At 38.9% G+C, this 20,620-nt stretch overlaps 1 protein-coding gene across 1 annotated transcript; it reads left to right on the top strand.

The window, feature by feature from the left end:
- Nucleotides 1–16,706: 16,706 nt before the first annotated feature.
- LOC128624565 (succinate receptor 1-like) lies at nucleotides 16,707–17,787 on the top strand (the record flags this gene model as incomplete). Its single annotated transcript, XM_053652312.1, has 1 exon — nucleotides 16,707–17,787. A coding segment is annotated over one exon (999 nt), but the record flags the coding sequence as incomplete, so codon positions are not given.
- Between the last annotated feature and the right edge of the window lie 2,833 nt (nucleotides 17,788–20,620).

The following is a 20,620-nucleotide window of genomic DNA, read 5'->3' as shown; positions in this document are numbered from 1 at the left end:
CACGACATTTTTCATATTTCACCCATCCTTGTTCCATCCTTGTTGAGTTTGCAGTTGCTTGTAAAATGCATTACATTTTTACATTTTGCTTTTACATTTTCACAAGCCATGCACACGGTAAACATGACACGAATAAACCTCCCTATTGTTTTTTTTTTTTACACTGTCAGGTAAGGTTAATTTAGCGATGAAATGTATATGAAAAGAAGAAGATAAGTACAAAAAATGTCTAATGTACAATAATGCATTTTGGTTAAAAGTATTTTAACTACAAGGCTTATTATTTTGTTTTTGTAATATGCTGAAAAATTTTGGTTTGAGATCAGAAGATGAATTTTAGAGAATAGATAAAAATTCTTAGCTCCCATTTACTGTTATTTACATATAGATGTGTTTAAAAATGTATAACATGGCACCTTTGGTGGAAGAACACCCAATTTCTAGGTGAGCAAAAGTACAGGAACAGAGTCTTAACAGAGTCTCTTGGTTTATTTTATGGTTTATTTTTAATAACAAATGAAGTCTTCATAGGTAAAACCCATGGCTCAAACCAAGAGTAGACATTCAGAGCTATTAATTGTTTAAACAATCAATTTAACAGGGCACACCCGGGCAGCAAGAAACAGCTATCAGTCACATGGTCCAATATTTTTGATAACTTGAAAAAAATCATACAAGATTCATACAAGAGGTGTCATGTTCTGAGTTGTTTAACAAATCTAGATGTAAATATCAGGAAATGAAAGCTGAAATGTCGGTCTATGAAAACAATTGGCCTTGCCATTCCAATAGTTTCAGAGAGAACTGTAAATTAAACCCCTAATTATGCATGCAATTTCTAAAATGTATTTTTAATAACTTATTTTTATTTCCAAATAATGTGTTTTATACAGATTGTAAAATCTAAGCTTTACCTTAACTCACATGATAAGGTATACTGAAAAGTGGCTTCTTGTCATATTGTTTTAAGGCCTGATTTTAGTTAACATTTGTATGATGAAAAAATTACTTGCATTTTGCCTGAAAATCCCATGTGATGCTCAATACCTTATGTAGGTTTCTAAATAAAAACAAAACAAAACTATTAAACAAAGATAGATAGATAGATAGATAGATAGATAGATAGAGAGATAGATAGATAGCTATAATCATAGAAAGTAATGTAAAATTAATGGGCGTTCTGGCGTACTATGGCTGCCGTTGCATCATCCAGGTGGATGCTACACACTGGTGGTGGTTGAGGAGATTTCCCCCTATAGAATGTAAAGCACTTTGAGTGCCTAAAAAAGTGCTATATAAATCTAAGGAATTAGTAACATTCTATTTCTTTAACTTCCAATAAACAAAATTAATTCTTCATTTTGTTGTTGCTGTAAAGTCCTCCATTGCTCTAAATTCAAGAAAGTATAATCACCTCAATCAGCAAAGACTCTGACATACTTTGTTATTTTTATAATTGTCTAACTGCATATTGGCAGGGGAAAAAAATCTGTGTAACCTCTGTGCAAATGGGCATGGATGTGCATTGTGTCAACTGCAGCATGGTCAAACTGTGTTAGTGGCCAATTGGGAGAAGGTGCTGGCTCCTATGAGAATGTTATCAGTATATCAACATGAACAGAACTGAAAAAAAAAGTTTTTCTTGTTGTTTGGTCACAACATGATACATTAAAAACACACATCTCAGACAACACAACACAATTACCATCATGCAAATATTATACATTAAGTGGAAATGATATGCTCAGTTGTAATTTACATTTCAATGGAGGAAGAAATAGCAGCTGAATGCAGTTCAATGTGCATTATATGGAGTGGAACAACTGGGATATATAATAAATAATAGCAATGATATATAGTAATGACAAATTAATAAATAATATATTTAATAAATAGTAATAAACAGTACAATTTATGAATAATATTTAATATAATAATAATATTTAACTTGTAAGATATTACAAAAATAAAATAAATAATGCAAGTATTTAGTGCAAGAACCAGGAATACAATTATTCATTATAACATTTAGTGCAAGATTACTTGTTACTGGCAGGCCAGCATTGTAGTGATTAACAAATGCTTACTAGACAGCCTGGTTAATAACATAAATTTGTGAAAGAAGTTGTTCAGATGACATGCAGTTTTTGTTATCAGGGAGCGGAAGCTCTTTCCTGATGGTAATTTTTAGAATAGGTAATTAGCAGAGTGGGAGGTAGGGATGCCACGAGAATCGATACTTTGGTACCAAGTTGGTACCAACATTCTTAAAACGTGATGGTACTTGTTTTTCTGCAGTAGCATTGGTACAGGTTCTAATGAAGGTACCGAGGTTGCAATTCTTCTGGACCTAATGGGGGCAGCAAATACGCACATGCGTTTTAGTCGGTCCACAAGTGGTGAAGAACAACAACAATAACTACAAGTACAAGGGAAAAACTACAGAAGTTTAGCTCCGCCCCGACTCGTTGAGAGGAAATGTGGTATGGAACATGGAAATACTTCGCATTCGAGGCGGATGACAACGAACATATAGTTGATGCTATGAAGCCGGTGTGCAACCGATGCTATCGTTCATTTCAAACAAAGCAAGAAATCACCTGGAATTTGGCGAAGCACCTGAAAGACGGACCCTATATTATGTTTGTTTGAGGCAGCTGTCATTGTGGCCATGAAACCAGCTAACGTTATGCTCCATGTAATGTTTGCGATAGGCAGTTATTTGTTAACGATGCTAACGCATTGCAATGTTATAAACTACCTCCTAATGGACCACCATGCATCGCCATTCAGTCCGTGTCCTGTCAGCAACATGTGGCCTAATGTCACAAATAATTATTCAAATGTTCATGCTTTTAATAAATCTTTTTGGCCTGCCACCATATCAGTGAATGTAAACTAATGCTTGCATTCAGAGTATAAGGGGTGTGTGTGTGTGTGTGTGTGCGCGCACGTGCGCGTGATTAGGAGTACACCTCACCTGTAGCCTCCACCCATTGTCAGACAGTGTTTGATAACTAAAATATTCCTCTCTCTCTCTTTGCCAGAGGTATCAGCCAGAGGAGAATGTCCTCCAGGAGAGTTTTTAATTTAATTTTTTTATTTTATTTTTATACCACACCGTGGTATCGACTTTGGTATCGAGTATCGTGTATTTTGGTGGTATTGGTACTGACTACTAGATTTTTGGTATCGTGACATCCCTAGTGGGAGTGATGATTTTTTCTGCTCGCCTCTTTGTCCTAGCAATGTATAGGTCTTTAAGTGATGACGGTCTGCAGCTGATAATTTTCTCAGCAGTCTTGATAGTGCATTACAGCTTCATCTTTTCCCTGGAGGGGGCTGCACCAAAGCATATAGTAATGGCAGATGTAAGCATGCTTTCTATATTGGCAGTATACAGTGGTGTTTGAAAGTTTGTGAACCTTCTACATTTCTACATAAATATGATCTAAAACATCATCAGTCCTAAAAGTAGACAAAGAGTATCCAATTAAACAAATGAAACAAAAATATTATATTTGGAAAATGATCCAATATTACATATCTGTGGATGGCAAAACATTTACTGGTGTGACCCCCTTGTGCAGCAATAACTGCAACAAAACGTTTCCAGTGACTGTTGATCAGTCCTGCACATCGGCTTGGAAGAATTTAATTTCTATTATTTTCTATTGTTTTTATTATTTCTATTATTTCTATTGTATAGGTATTTATGTATTTTTTTTCTTTTCTTTGATGTTACTCCTCCTACTTCTGTTGCTGTGTCAACTTGAATTTCCCCTATGGGGGACCAGTAAAGGTACATCTTATCTTATGATCTGCTTGCTTCAGGTCCTTCCACAACATTTATATTGAATTAAGGTCAGGACATTGACTTGGTCATTCCATGACCCACTTTCACTTGAGATTCATTTCATGAACAGATATCCTGGCATTTTCCTTTAGATTTCGATGCTATAATTCAAAATTCATTGTTCTATCAATGATGGCAAGCCGTCCAGGTCCAGATGCAGCAAAACAGGCTCAAACCTTGATACTACCACCACCATGTTTCACAGATGGGCTAAGATGCTTATGCTGGAACTCAGTGTTTTCCTTTTTCTAAACAAAATTTTGGTTTAAAATCTCATTTAAACCAAAAATTATATTTTGGCCTCATTCATCCACAAAACATATTTTATTAGGAGTCCATTAGCCTTCTGGTTTGTCCATGTGACCTTTATCAAACTACAGATGAGCAGAAATGTTCTTTTTGAAGAGCAGTGTTTTCTCCTTGAAACCTTGCCATGCACAGCATTATTGTTCAGTGTTCTCCTGATGGTGGACTCATGAACATAATCATTAGAATGAATAGCTCTAACATTATATGTGAGAGAGGCCTTTAGTTGCTTAGAAGTTACACTGGTTTCCTTTATGACCTTGCTGACTATGTCTTGCTCTTGGAGTGATCTTTGTTTGTTGATGGTTTTGTAACCTTTTCCACCCTGATGAGCATCAACAACTCTTTTTCTGAGGGCCTTTTTCTGAGTATAATATTTGTTTAGTAAGGTTCACTTTGTCTACTTTTAGGACATGTGTGAAAATCTGAATATGTTTTAGGTCATATTTATGCAGATATAGACATGAAACTTGGCTGCTTTTCCGTGGCTCTGCTCCGTTCAGCTCATGATCTGACACACACATACACACACACACACACACACCAGCCCAACTTACTGAGAGAGAGAGTGAAAGAGAGAGAGAGAGAGAGAGAGAGAGAGAGAGAGCGCGCAAAACAGCTTGTTAATATAAGCCGACAAACATAAGCAACAGGTGTGCTACATTAATTGCCCATTTCCCTATACTCCCGCTGCAGACTCCTGCTAAACCACACTCACACCTGCCACACTTCACTGCCGTCCAGCCTACAACTGACTCCTCCCTGACAGGAGAGAACGTCAGCCACTACCATCTGTGACCACAGTGAACTTAAATGGCTGTAATGCTGGATACCGACAAGGGATCCATACATTGTCATTCATGCAGTGGAGCCACTGCAGGGGTGTGTGGTCTGAACAGAGAGTGAATAGGTGCCATAATAAGTAGCATCGGACAGTAAGCACCACCTATTTGATGACCAGACACTCCTTCTCCACAGTGAACTTAGATTCCCACACTCAGAGCTTCTAGCTGATGTACAGCCCCTAGCTCTCTGTCCAATGCATCGGTCTGCCATACAAAAGGGAGAGAAACGTTAGTTGACTGAAGAAGAGGGCCCTCAAAGAGAGTGACTTTAACCCTCACAAAGGCCCACTGGCACTGCTCCGACCGCTCGAATGGATCTGGTTTAGTTAGTGCAGTCTTGCAGGCTGGTGAGGTCCAAATAATTAACCACAAAGCTGCAAAAACATATTGCCAGCCCCAGGAACTGTCTCAGCTCCTTTTTGGTCTTGGGTCTCAGGCTGCTAGTGCAGCAGTCTTAATAATAATAATAATAATAATATATAGCACTTTTCTAGGCACATTTACATTGTATCTCCTCAAGCACCACCAGTGTGTATCATCCACCTGGATGATATCACCAGCTATTGGTGGAGATGAGAGTAATGTAGCCAATTCAGGGATGAAGATTATTAGGGGGCCATGATAGTTAAGGGCCAATTTCACCAGGAAATACCCCTACACTTTTCAAGAAGTGTCCTGGGACCTCAGTTTAATGTTTCATCTGAAAGACTGCTCTGTTGTTACAGTATAGCGTCCCCGTTACTATACTGGGGAACTTAGTTTTTCCCCAGGATGTCTCCCATCCAGGTACTGGCCAGGCTCAACCTTGCTTAGCTTCAGTGGGAGACCATGCTAACGCTGCAGGGTGATATGGCTCTGGCAAAAATCACATTATTATATATTATAGTAATAATTACAACTTATTACAACCCCTGACTAAGTGTGGAATACCACACTTAGAAGATGTTTACCCTACTTTTTTTTTTTTTTTTTTTTTAACTTTGTAGCAAATAAACAAATCACAGATATGACACAAAACAATTCTGCTTAATAGCTGAACATTCTGGCTTTGCATACCTCAAATAAGTAAAATGAAATAATTTTAATTAATGACATATTTTTTCCCAGATCCCAACGTTGAGGAAAAAATATGGAATCATCAACAAAAAAAAGGCTTGGGGACACACCTGCCCATTACCCAAGCAGAAAACCAGATACCATACCTCCATCCGTCCAACTGCACAAATCACTGGGTTCTTAAATAATCATGTGTTGCATATGCCGTTCCCTATTGCTACTATGGATTATAATGTTATCTAATATTCAGCAGAATATGCACTGTGGGGCCATGACATTTTATGTTTATCTCATGGTAAAAATAGTCTCATTGCGTATTATAGAGTTGTTGCTGCCTTTCCTGATTCAGGAGCAAATTGTCCTGCAATAAGTGACCCCATATGTGGAGCTTGCTCACAGGTCCAGTATATACTGAGCTTCATTTCTATTGGGCATTAGACCATCCTACCAGTTTTCTTTAATCACATCCAACACACCCTGGGAATTCCGCCTGTATAATAGTTGAAATGGGGAAAACCCAGTGAAGGCCTGGGGAACCTCCTGGACTGGAAATAATAGGACTTCCAAGCATTTATCCCAGTTTCATGAGCTATGCTCATGCACAAACTTATAAATAATTTTTAAAGCATTTTATTAAAGCACTCCACTAACCTGTACATTTGCAGATGGTAAATGCTGGTGCAGATCACTTTAATTCTCAATAATTTGCTTTACTTCCCAATAATTCATGACAGGAATGATGTGCCCTGCTCAGTTAGGATCTCTTTTGGGATCCCAGCTTGGGAGATTAATCAAAACAAAAAAAGTGCCTCTGCTAAGCTATTTGCAGAGACCATTTTCAGAGGCACTGCTTCTGGATATTGCATCAGCACACTGCAATAATATGAAGCAATATCCTCATTCTGGCTCATCCATCTCAATTCTTTCAAAGGGCCATTAACTAAACTAATGTTTTTTTTTTTTTTTTTTTTAATGTTGATATATACCTCCTTTAATACTAACTGGTACTTGCTATGTCAACTCTGGAGTAGGGAAGGTGTTCATGGAGTGACTCACATACATCTGTGAATACTTAGTTGGAAGTACCCAACAGACCTGAGAGGGCCCCATTTCAGATTTCTGGCCCTCCATTGCACTCTTTGTAGAAGACATTAAAGGTTAGTCAGGGTGGGGAGAGGTTTAGATCAGCAAACACAGTGGGTGTGTGGCCCGAGGAATTTCCAGGGAGCTGCAGGCAATGCGGCATGGGGATGAGTTTTGTAGGTGGGCAGGAGGGTGCACCATGTCTCTGTGTCCTACACATGGACATGCGAACCTCTGCCAGTTGGACAGCATTGGTCAACAAGTCAGGAGGTTGGCACTGGAATCATGCCAATGTATTGGCTGGTAGTTGGGAGATGGCACCCTATGACCTTCTCCAGATGAGCAGGGTCCAGTCTCAGTCAGCATTTGCAGGAGTTTGGGCATCCGTGCACATCTGATCCTCTTCCTCTGATGGCATCATTAGAATCGGCAGTTAGGTTCCTCTGGTGACAGTTCAGCCTGCTCGATCATGGTTCCTTGCTCAGCTGTCTTTATCTAACCTTGTTCAATTTACTTTGTCCCCTGTTTGACTTCCCGGTTTTCTGATCTTTGTGTTATTTATGATTATATATTTTCCTGTAGTGACCCTCGCTACACTTTGAACTGTGACTATGATTTTTGTCTATGCCCAAATAAACATGCTGATCTCAAGGGATTGTGTCCTGTCTCTTCACCTCTAAACAACAAGTTTTACACACACACACATACACACACACACACACACACACACACCAGCCCAGATCCCAGAGAGAGAGAGAGAGAGAGAGAGAGAGAGAGAACAGCTTGTTCATATAAGAAAACAAAAATAAGCAACAGGTGTGCCATGTTAATTGCCCATTCCACCACAGTTCCTCTGCAGACTTCCGCTAAACCAAGTACCCACCTGCTACAATAATTAACAGTATAACAAACTTGACATACCTGGAATACCTGAGCTAATTGGACAATACTGTACAACCTATTCATCCCAATCACTTGTTGTGACTCATTGTGAATTTTCATGACCGTCATCCACCTACCAGATCAATAGTAAGGGGTAATTAGTTGAGTTAGCTAGGTTAACTAGAATTATTGATTTATTGGATTTTCCTTGATTTTGTTGTCTGTGTTTAAATAATTTTATGGCTGAAAACCTGTCATTGTGGTTGCTCCCCTTCAACTGGTGTCAAACACTGGCAACCACATTTAGAACCCCATTAAACAGCACAGTGTTCTCTTCAACTATTTGGGGAACCCTTATGTTCTGCTCTGAGCCCTCCTTCATTCTGGTTGTGTAGTGTTATCCACCTCCTGTTTTAACTCTAATGTTCCCTTTCAAAGGGAACTCCACGTTGTGTTTAGCATAACACTATGAGGAGTGTCCCTTGCGCGTGACCGGCATCTGAAGCTTGTGTAAAATCATGCCCATTTATAGGCCTGCCATGATCAGGTAACGTGGCAATTAAGCGCGTCGCGTGATATATATATATATATATATATATGGCACCTGTGAACCGCGCCGTCAGCCTCTATTATCTGAAGCGAAGATGCAATTCACAGGCCTTCCCCAATAAGACAAAGCTACGCAACGTCTAGTTCCCTTCTCAGGGAACGGGGTTACATGCGTAACCCAGACGTTCCCTTTCAAAGGAAACTCCACGTTGCGTTTAGCATAATACTATGGGAACGAGAATACCCACTCTGTCATACCGAGGGTATGGCCTGTTCAAAAAGACCGAAGCCCGAGGGTCACTGCAAGACACTCGAGCCCGGGGCGGAATGAATATCCAGGCTATAATATCGAATGAATGTGTGTGGCGTAGACCACCCTGCAGCAGCACACACATCCTGTAAGGATACCCCATTGGACAAAGCCTTCAAGGAGGCGACCCCCCTAGTGGAATGAGCCCTTATGCCCAGAGGCATAGCGAGACCGCACACCTCATAAGCGATAGAGACTGCTTCCCCTATCCAATTAGAGGTGCACTGCTTTGACACAGCATCACCTCTACTGTCGCCACCAAGCAGACAAGCAGCTGCTCTGACTTACGCGGTGGACGTAAGTACAGAGAGCCCTTACTGAACACAGCAGGTGCATTCTCTCTTGTTCCGGTGTGAGGAACAGAAGAGGGCAGAAAGCCTGCAACACCACAGACTGGACAGCAGATGTTAGGCACTTTAGGAATATAATCCAGCCTAGGATACAGGAAGGCCTTGGCTAATCCAGGGGTAAAGGCAAGGCAGGAAGGGGCAACTGAGAGAGCTTGTAGATCTACTACTCGCTTGAGAGATGTCAGGGCCAGCAGAAGAGCTACCTTAAAGTCAGAAGCTTCTCAGAGGCTGACTCTAAGGGCTCAAATGGGGCACCTGACAGACCTTCCAGGACCACAGAAAGGTCCCAGGAAGGTATGCGTGGCCTGCAGATGGGCCTCAGCCACCTGACACCATGCATAAACCTCGAAGTTAGAGGATGTTGCCCCACAGAGGCTCCATCACCAGGGGCATGGCTGGCCAAAATGGCGGCCATGTAAACCCTGATTGAAGAAGGAGCCCACCCCGCTGAGAAACGTTCTTGTAAGAACTCCAGGACTCTAGCTGTTGCGCAGTTCACTGTGTCTACAGTGGATCCCTGTGGATGGGAATCTCCCAAGGAGTGCCATCTAGCAGGGATATTATCGTTGAGAACCATATAATCGAGCTGGCCAATAAGGTGCTACTAGCAGCAGATATAGATTGTCTTGGCAAACTCTTGCTAGAACTGGTGGGAGCAGAGCAATCGGGGGAAAAAACGTACAGATGTGCACCATGGCGTCCAGCCCTAATTGTGCGGGAGGAGTGAGGGCGAACCACAGCGGGCCATGTGTTGTCTCCTTGGAGGCGAACACATGCAGTCCCGCTTGGCCAAACCTCCGCCATATGGACTCCACCACTTGTAGATGGAGCCACCAATCCCTGGGCCTCAGCCCCTGCCCCAATAGGATGTGTCTCAAGTCTGCCCCCATATTCCAGTTGCCCAGAATGTACATTGCACTCACTGACAATATTTCTATACTAGTTGATTTTTTTTTGTTGTTGATTTTTTTTTAGTGTTCCATGGTTTATCCAATGCCTTGGAATTTTTTTGGTAACACGCCCCGATTTATATTTTTCAACAGTGAGATCCTGTACCTGCTTTGTAAGCTCTTTGCAGCCCATGGCTTTTCCAGTTGGATATTACCAAGATGTCATGAAAATTTTAACAGGGGTATGTAGACACTGTAGATCTCTTCAATTACATCTGAAGTCTCAATAACTTCGCAATATATCTATAATGTTATTATGATTAGTTTTAATTTTAATAGTATATCTCATAATTCAATTTATTTCCTATTCTATTCTTAGTTTTATTAGTAAAACTATTAGGCTTAAAGGTCTCAACAAGCAGCACACTATGCCGCAATCAAAAGAAATTCCAAAAGATAAAAGAAAGGAAGATATTGAAATATATCAGTCTGGAAAGGATTACAAAGCCATTTCTAAGGCTCTGGGACTCCAGTGAACCATTATCTCCAAATGTACAAAACTTGGAACAGTGGTGAATCTTCCTAGAAGTGTTTGGTCTACTAAAATATCTCCAAGAGCATACTGATAACTCATCCAGGAAGTCATAAAAGAACATCTAAGGAACTGCAGGCCAGTGTAAGGTCAGTGTTCAGTGTTCCACCATTAGAAAGAGACTGGACAAATACAACATCCATGGAAGAGTTGCCAGGCAAAATCATAACATAAAGGAACATAAAGGATCATCTCACACTTGCTAAAAAAACAAAACAAAAAATAAATAATGGAATTTTACTAGTCAAAATTTCTAAATGTGGATATCTGCAATTCAAGTAAAGTAAAAAATTTAATTGCAGATATCAGAAATTAAATATTTTACTAGTAAAATTTAATTGTGGAGAGACAGGAATTCCGTTTAAGTCAACTGTGATATATTATATACAGTTACAGTCGAAATTATTCAAGCCCCATTGCAAATCAGGTTTATTGTCAAAATTTACAGACTTTCAGCTGTTTGAATTCCCAAATTTAACTGAAAATGCAACTTATAATGACTTCTCCAGTCTCAAAATTATTCAACCCCCTGAATAGACTCCCTCACAACAGCACAAATATGCAAAACAGGTGTTGTCTCAAGCACACCTGATGGAACTAATCAAGGGCTTCATTAGTTGCACAGGTGTGCTTGAGCTGGAACACATGAAATACCCGAACTGGCTAAGGGCAGAAAATATATGAAATACCTGGACGGGGCAGAAAATGGAAGCTATCAATGGCTGCAACCAGATTTATGAGAAGACAGGTTGTGACAAACCCTTGAGTGACTGCAAAAGACCTGACATGCAGCAAGACTTGGTGGCAACAGGCACTGAGGTTTCAATGAGCACAGTAAACGCAGAAGGTTTCCATGTCAGAGCTCCAAGATGTACACCACTACTGAGCCAAAAGCACAAGAAAAGTCGGCTCAAAATCATACAAGTAAGCCACAGAAATTTTGTGATTCTGTTCTGTGGAGTGATGAAACAAAACTGGAACTTTTCGGCACAATGGATCAGCTGTATGTCTGCAGGAAGAAGAATGAAAAAAGAACACTCTGTCCACAATGAAGCATGGTGGTGGCTCGGTGATGCTTTGAGGCTGTTTGCATCCTCTGGCACTGGAAACCTGCAGTGTGTGGAAGGCAAGATGGATTCATTGAAGTAATAGGAATTCCTAAGGAGAAAATGTCATGCTTTCTGTGAGGATGCTGAAGCTTCAGGATATCATTGGACCTTCCAACAGGACAATGATCCCAAGCATACCTCAAATGCCACCAAGGCTTGGTTGCAGAAGAAGTCCTGGAAGATTCTACAGGGCCATCACAGTCACTGGCCTTGAACCACATAGAAAATCTCTGGTGGGATTTGAAAAAGGTGGTTGCAGCACGCAAACCCAAGAATATTACTGAACTGGAGGCCATTGCTCATGAGGAATGGGCTAAGATTCCTCAGGAACTTTGCCTAAAGCTGATGTCTGGTTATGCATCTCATTTGCAGCAGGTCATAACAGCAAAAGGGTGCCCTATTAAGTACTAAAGATGCTTGCCATGAAGGGGTTGAAAAATTTTGACACTGGAGAAGTCATTATAAGTTGCCTTTTCAGTTGAATTTGGGGAAACCACTTAAAGCATTCATTGCGTTGAACTATTTCAATTGGTTTTGTTTGAATTCTTCATTGCAAACCATTGAAAGTCTATAAATTTTATACCTGATTTGAAATAGGGGTTGAATAATTTTGATTGCAACTGTAGACATAATTGAATTATACTGTAGATACCTTCTACGGTAATGTGAAAAAATAAGTACACCCCATGAAAATTGTTGGCTTTTTTGACATATTTGGACAACCAAACATTTGATCCTCATTGAAAAAGTGCATATTAATGAAGTTGATACAATTGAACAAAACCACAAGGAAAATTAGATTTTTCAATAATTTATTCAACAGAAATAACAATAGATGTGATATTCTTCTGTGGAAAAAGTAAGTACTCCCTTGGCCTCAGAAGCTATTACTGCCCCCTTTAGCAGAAATAATTTCTTGTAGGCATTTTGTATAATTGCCCACCAGGCTTGCTGGAATTTTTGACCACTCTTCCATGCAATATTCTTTCAATTGCGAGATATTTGAAGGTTTTCATGCATGTATTGTCCATTTTTAAATCCCCCCACAACATTTCAATGGGATTCAAATCTGGACTTGACCAGGCCATTCCATAACCCTCCATTTCTTCTTTTTGAGCCATTCCTGGGTGGATTTGCTATTGTGCTTAGGATCATTATCCTGTTGAAAGATCCACTTTCGGTGCAACATCACCTTTCAGACAGATGGCCTCACATAACCTTCAAGCAGTCATTGATATGATGCAGAATTTATAGTTGAATCAATGAATGTAAGCTGTCCAGTCCCTGAGGCAGCGAAGCAACCCCAAACCATAACATTTCCACCACTACCACTGTGCTACATAGTTGGTATGAGATGTTCTGAAAAACTGTCTTGGGTCTTTGCCAAACATGTCTGCTGTTACTGTGCCCATAAAACTCTATCTTTGATTCGTCTGTCCAGAGCACATTATAACAGGCCTGGTCTTTGCCTATATGCTCATTGGCAATTGGTTGTATATGATTGTATATTATGGCTAGTAAAAATTGTCTTCAAAATATTTAAAGTATTATGTATATGATGAAACAGAATTATATCTAGTCAAAACTGTCTTCAAAAATATTTTTACTGTGAAATATGACTAGTAAAATGCATTGCAGATATGTGAAATTGACCTTATGACTAGTAGCAATTAAGTAATGCAAAACAGGTTTGCAATATGAAGCTGGTGGACACTCGATATAGTTGGAAGACCATGTGAATGATTCATCTGCCAATGGTGGTTTCTTATTCGAAAATCTGATGATTTTTCATTTTCTTTAAAGCAACTGAAGGACACACACAAAACATAGTTTTATACTTATGCATAACTAGGAGGTGAAGGCATTATGTTTTTTGGGTAGTCTATCTGTCCAAGTCCAAGATTCTTGTACTATATCTCAAGAACAAATGGTTGAATATTTGCAAACATATGGAGTTATAATTGTAACCAGCAGATGAACGTATTCGATTTTACAAAACTAGGTCAGGATCACAGCAAGGTCAAATGTCTGAAATATTTTTTTTTTCAATAACTTTCTTCCTGTTATATGAAATATATTTTAAGGGCATTTTGAGCATACAAAATTGTAACAAAAAGGACTATACTTGTTGCTGGCAGATGCATCCTCATCGATGCTGTTGGTGTTGAGTTCTACTTATTTTTAAAACGCTGGTTTTAGTATTCTTTCACTTTTAGTAAAATCAAAAGAAGTGTTAACAGTTAAGCATGTATAAACAACTACGAAGGGAATTTGTGACATTTAAAGATGCTGAACTCATTGTCAGTTCACTTCAGGCATTTTTACTTGCACTGCATTTCCACACTGATTGACCAATTATAGTTTAGCTGGGATCAAACTGTAAAAGACAATCACAAAAGCTCCATCAAACTCAGTCAACAACGCTGAGTTAACAAAAGTTGTCACCCCTCCATCTGTACCGCTACAAATGTTTCAGAAATGATAATAAGCAAATAAACAGGAGTGAAAGACAAACATAGAGGCAGAGAAAGAAAGAAGAAAAGCAACAAAGTGATCATTGCATCAGATTGCATCAGTGTGTCATTGCATCAGGTCTCTGGTTAGAAAAATACCAAATAAAAACAGTGTACACTTTACGCATAATGACGATATGCTAAAATGGGCGGTACAGTGATTTTTGGAATAAGGAACCCTGAAAAGCTGATTTCACACTCCCAAAGACAACAGACCAAACAGCGCAATGGTAAGAATGCTTTAAAAATACATACTTTGAGAAGGTTAATATGTACTAGATAATATGTATAAATATGCATTAATGAGTACCACTACTGCTAAAGATTATTATATTTTCATTACATTTTTTCCTTCAGAGTATCTAATATTTAGAAAGAAAATGCTAGCTGTGTTAAGTAAAAGCAACTTCCTACTTAAAGAGATTAAAGTTTAATTTATTCTTAAAAATGTAAGACAGGTATGCATTATACATAAATGATATGTTTATTGCCTAATGCATTAGTTTGATTTTATATAAATCTACCCTCGTCATTGGCTAATTATGAATGTATTTTAATACTTACCCTTTTCATGGATTCTTCAAGGTTACTTTAAGGTTTCATTGGATAATTAAGGGTGCTTATCTTAAACAAACAGGGTTTTACTTAAAACATTTCTATTGTAGGCTTTGACAGAGAAACTTTAAGGGTTTACAAAGAGGGATAGAACTCTTAAGGTTTAAAAAAATTCTAGGAGTGTAGCCATAGGCAAATAATTTTTTATGTGTCAGCTTATTTCCAAATTATCTAAGTAACTAACCTCAGTTTTTCAACTATTTACGCATAAGATCTTTATGAGTGTTGGAACAGGTATTATAATAGCACAAATGTGAAAAGTTTCAGTGAATACATTACTAAGAGATGTGAAGTCAAATAAGCTCCTCTTGCTTCCTTTAAGATTTTAGTGTGTGCTGTGCAGCACAGTAATGTTTTTGTTACAACATGATTCATATTTCACATACAGGTTTCATGATGATATAATTGACAAAGAATAACTCACTGGCTGAAAGAAAATATAGTCTCTGTGTTATTCCGTGTATACGGCAGGGTCCTAAGGTCTGAAGCTAGTAGAGAAAATGCTTCTATTTTGCATTCTTTTCTAATTTATTACAACAATTTTAATCCCAAATTATATTACTGACAGCAACTTCACTGAAAAGTAGAATCTTTGAAATATTTACATGAATATCAAAGGTTCTTAGTATTTGGTATGTCCCCTTTTTGCTTTAATGACTGTGCACACAAGCTGGCACACAATCCACAAGTTTGTGCAGAACCTTATGATCCATTCTGGATAAAATCCATTGGACTGTCATCTGATCACAAGCTTCAATAGATGAGATTAGGCATGATGAAAATCTGACCTTTTGTCAAAGCAGTTAAAATGGTCAATTTCACAAATTTGTTTACATTGAAATAAAGACCTAGAAATAGTGCAGAATCTTAAACATTCAAGATATTGAACATTTTTCTTTGTTTACATTTCAAAACTTTAAAACCTTCTGTTGATTTCAAATTTTAAATAAAAAAAGACCTCAGAAAAAAATGGTCAGGCGTTTCGATCCCACTGTATCTGTTTATGTAGGACATTTAGACAAGTGCACATTTTTTATCTTAATGCCTGTGAACTTAATAAGTTCACAGCAACTCTTTCAACACTATCAAATACAACATTAATTCTAAATTGTGCAGTTTTGCTAATAAATTAAAACAATTTATGAATCAAAACAGGGTTGAAAGGTTAAAAAGAATTAAAGCCCCACACCTGAGAGTATCTAAATAATCTGCTTCATATGAACTCTAATTATTTTTTATTATTTTGAGACCATAATTTCAGTGCAGATCAAATTAAAACAAAGCATCTAAGGGAGGTCAAGAAATGTGGAATATGGACATGTGACACTACTGACTATGAAGTTTATGCTTCACTTGTGTGTATAGAGTATATGTGTGCATATATACAAAGTAGACTGGATGGGCATGCGTTTTTATGGTGCGTCTCAGATGGCATGGATTTAAATGCTGGTTAAAATTAAACCTAGTGTGCAACTGCATAAACCACTTCTAAATCTGCACTTTAATAGGGAAAAATCTTATCCCTTGGGTAATACATGTCCATTTTTGGACCAAAATGGATTTGAAAATCACATTGCGTAGATTCTGAACATAACACCTCCTTTTGCACCATTCCACACACATTCGCACAGAGCATTTATTTATGCACAAAAAAATAGCAACAGAGCTCAAGAGTGAATGTTTGTAATGCACCCAACAAAAAAGCATCATGCTAGTATTATCTAGCAAATTACACCTGCAATAAAATGAAAATAGAGCCCTTTATGTACAGTCATTATATATACACTATTTTTTTTTTTTTTTTTTATGGCTGCAGGACAACTGTTCCAGTGTCATCGCTCCAATATTAGAGAGATATTACCTCTCGCCAATGTATGGTCTGGAATTTGCCATTGGGTTCATCGGAAACCTAGTGGTGGTCCTAGGCTATATCTTTTGCCTCCCTGCTTGGAAGTCCACAAACGTGTACCTGTTTAACCTGTCTGTGTCTGACCTAATCTTCCTGTGTACTTTACCTGAGCTGTCCTATAACTACGCTTACAACCAGAAGAAATTCAATACTTCACTATGCGTGGTTAATCGCTACATCCTCCATGTGAACTTGTACAATAGCATCCTTTTCATGATGTGGGTAAGTGTGGACCGGTTCTTGTTGCTGTGTCACCCACAGCGAGAACACATCCTGTTGACACTCAAGGCCTCGTTGTGCATCACCATACTGAACTGGATCTGGGTAAATGCTCAAATTGCTCCTCTCATCGTCTTCATTATTCAGGACTTGGAGGACAATGGCTGGACAGTGTGTCGTGATTTTGCAAGCCTCGGCGTGGCCAGAGTTATTCTGATTTACAGCATAGTGCTCACCATAACTGGATATGTGATGCCCCTGGTGGGTTTGTTTCTATCATCACAAAGGATGGTTTCTGTACTCATGAAAAGAGAGGAAATGCGTAGGACATCCTTCCAAAGGCCAGTGAGAATCGTGAGGGCTGCGGCAATCATGTTTCTGGTGCTCTACACACCCATCCATATAATGAGGATTGTGCGTATTGCATCTCGGCTTCCTGAATTAAATTTGTCACCGTGCATCGTAGACTACATCAATTCGGTTTTCGTAGTGACACGGCCAATTGCATATGCTCACAGTGCCATCAACCCAGTGTTTTACTTCCTCATGACAGACAGCTTTAAAGAAGCACTGCAAGACAAGTGGAGGCAGCTTAAAAGGATGCTAATGGCTGCACTATAAGCAAGTCTGACCTATCAAGCAAAGACAGCACTGATAACAATTGATTTGCTTTTAAATCTGACTGTTGTGAATATGGGTGACAAATTAAAGCAAAAGCCAATATAAAGTGTCTTAGTAGAACATTGCCAAAAACATTGTCAGTACACCTTGGTATAGATTTTACAAGTCTCTAGAACTGTACTGAAGCATTATTCTTCCAAAAGAGATTTACTAAATTTGTTTTGATGATGGTAGCAAGCACTGTCTAACACTGGCAGTTGCATTGAGATCTGATTACTGTGAAGACCATAGCATATGATTTACATTTTAATACTCATTAAACCATTCAGTAAGTCCTTGTGGCCTGTGAATGGGGTGCTGTCTTTCTGAAAGAGACCACTCCCAGCAGGATAGTAACGTTTGATCATAGAAAAAATTATCAGTCAGAAGAACTCTGTATTGAATGCAGTGATTCTTTTCTCTTAGACAGACAAATTCAAACTTACACTACAACAGAGGAGGGCAGTAAAAGTAGAGAACAGTAAGAAACATATCAGTAGGCCTACATTTGACATTTCACTGTCCACATATAATTACTATTTAGGCTTTCAAAATATTTTTTTCTCTAGCCAAAAAAGCAATGTTAGCTTAATACCATCTTCATGATACATTGATAAATTTTATTTCACATTAAGGAATTGATAAGATTTCAAAAACTGAATTTCTTTTAATTTGTCACCCCTATGTATATATGTATATATTAAAGAAAGACAATGGTAGTAAAATTGCAATGTAGCACAAAGATTACAGAAAATAGAATGTTTCAGAAAAAGAGTTCTTTATCAGTGTGTGATATCTGTACATTTATTAGTGAAGTTTATGGAAGTTATATTGTTCCCTGTTTTCTGTCTTGTGATTATATTCACTATATATCATTATATTCTCTAACTTATATAAAGCAATTCCTATTACTTGGTAAATTTAAATGTTACAAATAGCCAAAATTAAAATAGACATGTACTATAGAGTTATTTGCAGACATCTGCCTGTAGGAGGAGCTATTGTCTCAGCAGTAAAGTAATATTATTCCACCAGAACATATGCTGTTACTACTGAATAACTATGAATAAAAATATGGAGTTTCTTCAATATCATAGTGTGTTCAATAGTTTTATATATATATATATATATATATATATATATATATATATATATATATATATATATATATATAAATTTTTAGTGGAATCCTGCACAAGAAAGCGGTAAAAATAAGAATAATAAAATAATCACTACTAATTAATAAAAAACTGGAAGGACAAACATTAAAAAGTACATTTCTAACACAATTTTGTGGGATTAAATAAAGTTTATATAAATTAAAATTTGCAATTAACCCTGCCAAAAAATGATAAAAGTTCAAGAATTGACCTTGTTGACCTTTGTGAAAGCTACATGGCATTTAAAATATTTTACCATTTTTTTCTGTCGTTGTTCAGTTTGCATTTCTATCTACAATTTTTTCTCTATACACGAGGAATAAAATGGAAATGCTTGCTTTTCAATGACCTCTAAACCACTTCTTCCTTGCTGCCCTCTGTTCCCTGAGAAGGGAACTCCACGTTGCGCTTAGCATAACACTATGGGAGCGCCCCTCATGCGTGATTGGCTTCTGAAGCTTGTGTAAAATCATGCCTATGCCATGATCAGGTGACATGGCAATTAAGCGCGTCGCGTGAGATATATATATATATATATGGCACCTGTGAACCGTGCCGTCAGCCTTATTATTTTCAGCGAGACTGCATGTCGGTTGTTCGTGTAAAGAAACAAAAGATGCTTCATTTCCTCTATATCTTTTCTCAAAATCTCTGAACTTTTCTATCCCCTTAAAAAAAAGAGAAGAAAGGAATGAGCAAGAGAGAAAAATATGAGTGAGAGAATTCAGGAAGTTTGTTACGGCTTGCTCCCGTTTCATCACGGGGGAGGAGTGCACACTTTCTGTGTGAAGTGTCTAGTGGTGGAGCATGCGATGGCAGCCTCGAGAGGCTGCGCATTGTAACGCCTACATCAGGCAGCTCCGCTCGTGACTCGCTCTCTTCTCAGAAGCCGAAGCAAGTTGGGTTTTAGAGCCTCGCGGATCTGGCCCGGCCGCTGCTGAGGGATCCCCGGTACAGGGGATCTCTTATGGATCCAGAAGAGAGGCCGGAGACGAGCGCTGCTGTATCTCTTGCTCTGTCTTCCGAGTCCGGCTCTCCGCTGGATTTTGGAACTTGCGTCGCGACTCCTCCTTCCGCTGTGGGAAGCTAAAAAGGAAAAAAAGAAAAAAAAACACACAAAAATAATAATAATAATTCCTCCAAGGAGCCAGAATGGTGTACTAAAAACTGAGAGCAGCATATAAAGAGCTGCTTGAAGTGATTACTAAGGCTGGATGAGCTTTTTTCTCCCCAGTGAAAGTGCATGACAAAATATCAGGCTTCTGGGGGGAAACCATGCATAAGCCGTATTTATAACCCCACGATGTTGGATTATTCGGCCATTGTGAGGAATTAACAGCATGGCTGTTTTGCTATGCTGAAGGTGGAGGAGATGCTTGCGAGCTACTTCTCTCCATCGATGGCAGGTAATTTAGGGGGCCCGGCTTTGCCATCCAAGCCACCATGTAAGGCCACCGTGGCATTGATGGGCAAGGCCTATGCAGTAGTAGTAGTCTTGCTTGTGGGTCACTGCAGGCAATGACAGTGTTGCAGGCCTACCAAGCAGACCTGCTGAGTGAGCTCGACATATGGTGGCATTCAGCCAGTTCCTTCCCTGTTGTGTCGAGTTCACCCAGGCATCCACGAGTGGAGCCTTGGCCAGCACTAGTGCGAGGGAGACACAGAAGGCAAGTATGGCAGCCCGCCAACCCCCACAGACAGCCAGGGGAACTGTTC

Source organism: Ictalurus furcatus, chromosome 20, assembly GCF_023375685.1.
Source record: "Ictalurus furcatus strain D&B chromosome 20, Billie_1.0, whole genome shotgun sequence".
Classification (NCBI taxonomy): Eukaryota; Metazoa; Chordata; class Actinopteri; order Siluriformes; family Ictaluridae; genus Ictalurus; species Ictalurus furcatus.
Note: the sequence above shows the minus strand (reverse complement) of the source record. Positions and strands in the feature narration are given on the sequence as shown.